We start from the raw sequence: 3,814 nt of genomic DNA on the forward strand, positions 1-3,814 counted from the left end.
TTAAATATTAGCTAAGATATAGCATATAAAAGACTTTATTAAATGTGTTTAATACTTGAACATAAGTTAAAATTCACTATTATCAGTATTACATGTTTACATTTATTTATAAACATATTTCTGATAATTTATGGCTTTGTTACTTTATTTTTTCTTTTTAACTTTTCATTTTATATTGTATGATATTTTATTATAATTTAATAGTATTTGTTTAATTTTAATTATGTTTTTCAGGCAAAAATGAGGTTTTAAGGCCACGAGTGGGTCCAGGTTATGTTCCATCAATGAGGAGGACGGCTTCATTGGACACAATCTATCTCACGGGTCAATGGCCAAGGGAGTCGTTGTATTTGAGCAATCTTCAAGTCGATCGTTCTACTCAGGTAGATTAAATAATTATCTACTACTCGAGTACTAGCTCTTTCCTCTTGTATCACCAGCGTTAAACTTGGATTGTCTGTTTCTTGTACTTGATGACCAAGTGCATCTGATTAAATAACTAATAAAATCTGAGATTAATGTGGAAAAACAAAAGTATCAATCACTAGAAAATAAAAATAAAAACCGACGACAGATAACTTCTTCAGTTTGATGGCTGTTTTTAAAATACAAAACATAATTATTAAATTAAAATAAAGTTAATCTTTTTAGACTCGACCTTTTTATTAATTTATTTTACATTATGAACGTTTTGGACAATATGGCAATTATCAAGGATAATCTCAATTTAAAATTTTAAACTATTTAATTATTATTTGAGTTTTTCTATGCAGCAGGACAATCTTCCTTTAATATATTACTTATGGCCAATCAATGATCTTCAAAAATGTATTTAATTATGTTTCTAAAGTTATTATTGTTTGCTGCAATCTGTTTCCTATATTTTATTGTAGAAACAAAGTTAAATAAATAAATAATATTAATAATAACAAAAACTATCCAAAAGTTATCTACCTTCTTTAATAAAACATATTACATGTCTATTTCGGTCTGTACAACCATAATCATGGACAATTTTAATCTTAGCATCACAGCCTCACATTAATTTATAATACTTTGTGGGCTATTGTTCTTTTTACGTACGTTGATTTCGTGTTTGAAATTTGTTACTTCGTTACCCTTTATTAATTTCAAATACTCATCATTTACATTTTTTTTCCAGATATTTCGTTGTAATTATTTCTTTATTCACAGGAGCACTGTCCCATTTTTAATAACTTTTTTTATAATTTGTTTTGTATAATACTTACCAACTATATAATAATATCAACTACTATCTACTTAATTTATTGTTATGTGTATTTCTTAGTTGGTTTATTATTATTTTGTTATTATATAGTCCTGAATTTCACATCGGCACTGATAAATAAGTTGTACTCATTCATGTATCTTTACTGACCGCACCCTCCCTCCCCGACCATCTTCTCCAAATAATATTTATTTAACTTAGTTTCTAGAAAAGAACCTAGGAAACAGATTACAGCTGACAATAACTGTACAATCTTAATTAAATACAATGGTTGAATATTTATATTTTTATTTTATGGGTTATGAAAGTCCTCAAAAACAAAAGAAACATAATTCATTTAAATTAGATTAATATCAACAGGGATATGTCAAATTCTCAATGATAGTTATGGGCTCTAAAGGTTTTCTTCTAAAAACATTCTTTTCTTATGCAGTATTTTAGTAAATATTTTCAGTAAATCCTTAAAACAAAATTGTGTCTTTTTTCTGCATGATGCTGTGCTAATGCTGATGTATAGACCGAAGCGTTGCAAAAATGTAAAATACATAAAAATGAATATATATATATATAATAACAAAAACCTATTTTAAAAAATTATAAAAATAAAAAAATATATACATGGTAAAAAGGTGCATTTAAAAATATATATTTGAACAATCATAATAAAGCTGTTTATTATAAATTATGTATTTCATAACTTCATGAAATTAATTTCATTAAAAAAAAAATCATATAAAAATTAATTTAAATAAGCATATTATTTTATAAGTATTATATATCTATAAATCTTAAATCTTTTATGAATTCTTGTGATATTTTAAAGAAGGAATGAGTGTTCCATAGCAATGTGTTTTCTTTTTTATTTGACCTGGTCATGACCGTGGTCAGTCGCCGTGTGGTGTTTGGCAAACAGCCAACCATTTTAGGAATTTGTTGGTTGTAAGATAATAATAGTGACACGGTTTTATTTATCTTGTTGAGGAGGGTTAATATTGTTGCACTAATCGAGCAATAAATACATAATTAAGTATTTGCCATATAAATGATAATTTATTATTCTTATTGGTGTATAAATAAAACTGGTTTTATTTATATAGAGTTTAATATATTGATTTCATCAAAAGTGGAATTTTTACTTAATCGCTGAGTGAGATAACTGTCTATGTTAGATCCCAAATTGTTGTTTTAATTATTTAAAACTTTTAAGTATTGTCTATTCAATTATTATTTCACTTATTGAATTATGTTCACTTAGGGGAAAAAAAAATCACTGTTTGTTTATATTGTTAATATTATTGCAATTACATTTTAACATTTTTTATAATTATTTATATTATATTTGTGAAAAGATTATAAGACATACAAAAAATTATCTCTTGTAGTTTCACATATCACTTGCTATGTTGTTTTCTGGGAAAAAACTGCTCTTAGTCCCTTGATTCTGTGCTTGGCACTGTTACTTACATATACTATTATATTAATTTCAAATTATTTATTATTGGCGTGACAGACCATGGAGGTCCAAGGCCTCACACGATGTACTTTGGAAATATACATTGTGCATGCGTTTCATGAAGTGGTTTTCATAAGGTGCATTTATCACTCACATGCCTTTTTTTTGTGAATGCCACCCATTGGCTAACGGGCCTCACCAATGCCTGGGGGAAGCTTTGAGTGAGTATCGTATAATTATATGCTTGAAAAAATCCCGGATAGGGACATATCCCGGGGACTCGAACTCGCAACCTTTAGGATGGCAGACAGGCGCTTTACCACACTGCTACCGTCACCCCCATATTAATTTCAAATACTCATCATTTACATTTTTTTCCAGACCTTTCGTTGTAATTATTTCTTTATTCACAGGAGCACTGTCCCATTTTTAATAACTTTTTTTATAATTTGTTTTGTATAATACTTACCTCTACAATATTATATTTTTTCTTGTATTAATATCAACTACTATCTACTTAATTTATTGTTATGTGTATTTCTTAGTTGGTTTATTATTATTATTTTGTTATTATATAGTCCTGAATTTCAGGTCGAAACGTCGGCACTGATAAATAAGTTGTACTCATTCATGTATCTTTACTGACCGCACCCTCCCTCCCCGACCATCTTCTCCAAATAATATTTATTTAACTTAGTTTCTAGAAAAGAACCCAGGTTACAGCTGACAATAACTGTACAATCTTAATTAAATACAATGGTTGAATATTTATATTTTTATTTTATGGGTTATGAAAGTCCTCAAAAACAAAAGAAACATAATTCATTTAAATTAGATTAATATCAACAGGGATATGTCAAATTCTCAATGATAGTTATGGGCTCTAAAGGTTTTCTTCTAAAAACATTCTTTTCTTATGCAGTATTTTAGTAAATATTTTCAGTAAATCCTTAAAACAAAATTGTGTCTTTTTTCTGCATGATGCTGTGCTAATGCTGATGTATAGACCGAAGCGTTGCAAAAATGTAAAATACATAAAAATGAATATATATATATATAATAACAAAAACCTATTTTAAAAAATTATAAAAATAAAAAAATATATACATGGT

At 27.2% G+C, this 3,814-nt stretch overlaps 1 protein-coding gene across 1 annotated transcript in view; it reads left to right on the forward strand.

The window, feature by feature from the left end:
• LOC106688223 (tripartite motif-containing protein 3) overlaps positions 1–3,814 on the forward strand; it is a gene marked incomplete in the record, with an annotated part of 55,977 nt that overhangs the window by 37,275 nt on the left and 14,888 nt on the right. The window contains 1 exon segment of the mRNA XM_067045080.1: positions 235–383. Coding sequence (XP_066901181.1) covers positions 235–383 — 149 coding nt within the window.

The sequence above is a fragment of the Halyomorpha halys genome, unplaced genomic scaffold (assembly GCF_000696795.3).
Source record: "Halyomorpha halys isolate HHAL.00 unplaced genomic scaffold, Hhal_1.1 Scaffold1084.1, whole genome shotgun sequence".
In the NCBI taxonomy this organism is placed as follows: Eukaryota; Metazoa; Arthropoda; class Insecta; order Hemiptera; family Pentatomidae; genus Halyomorpha; species Halyomorpha halys.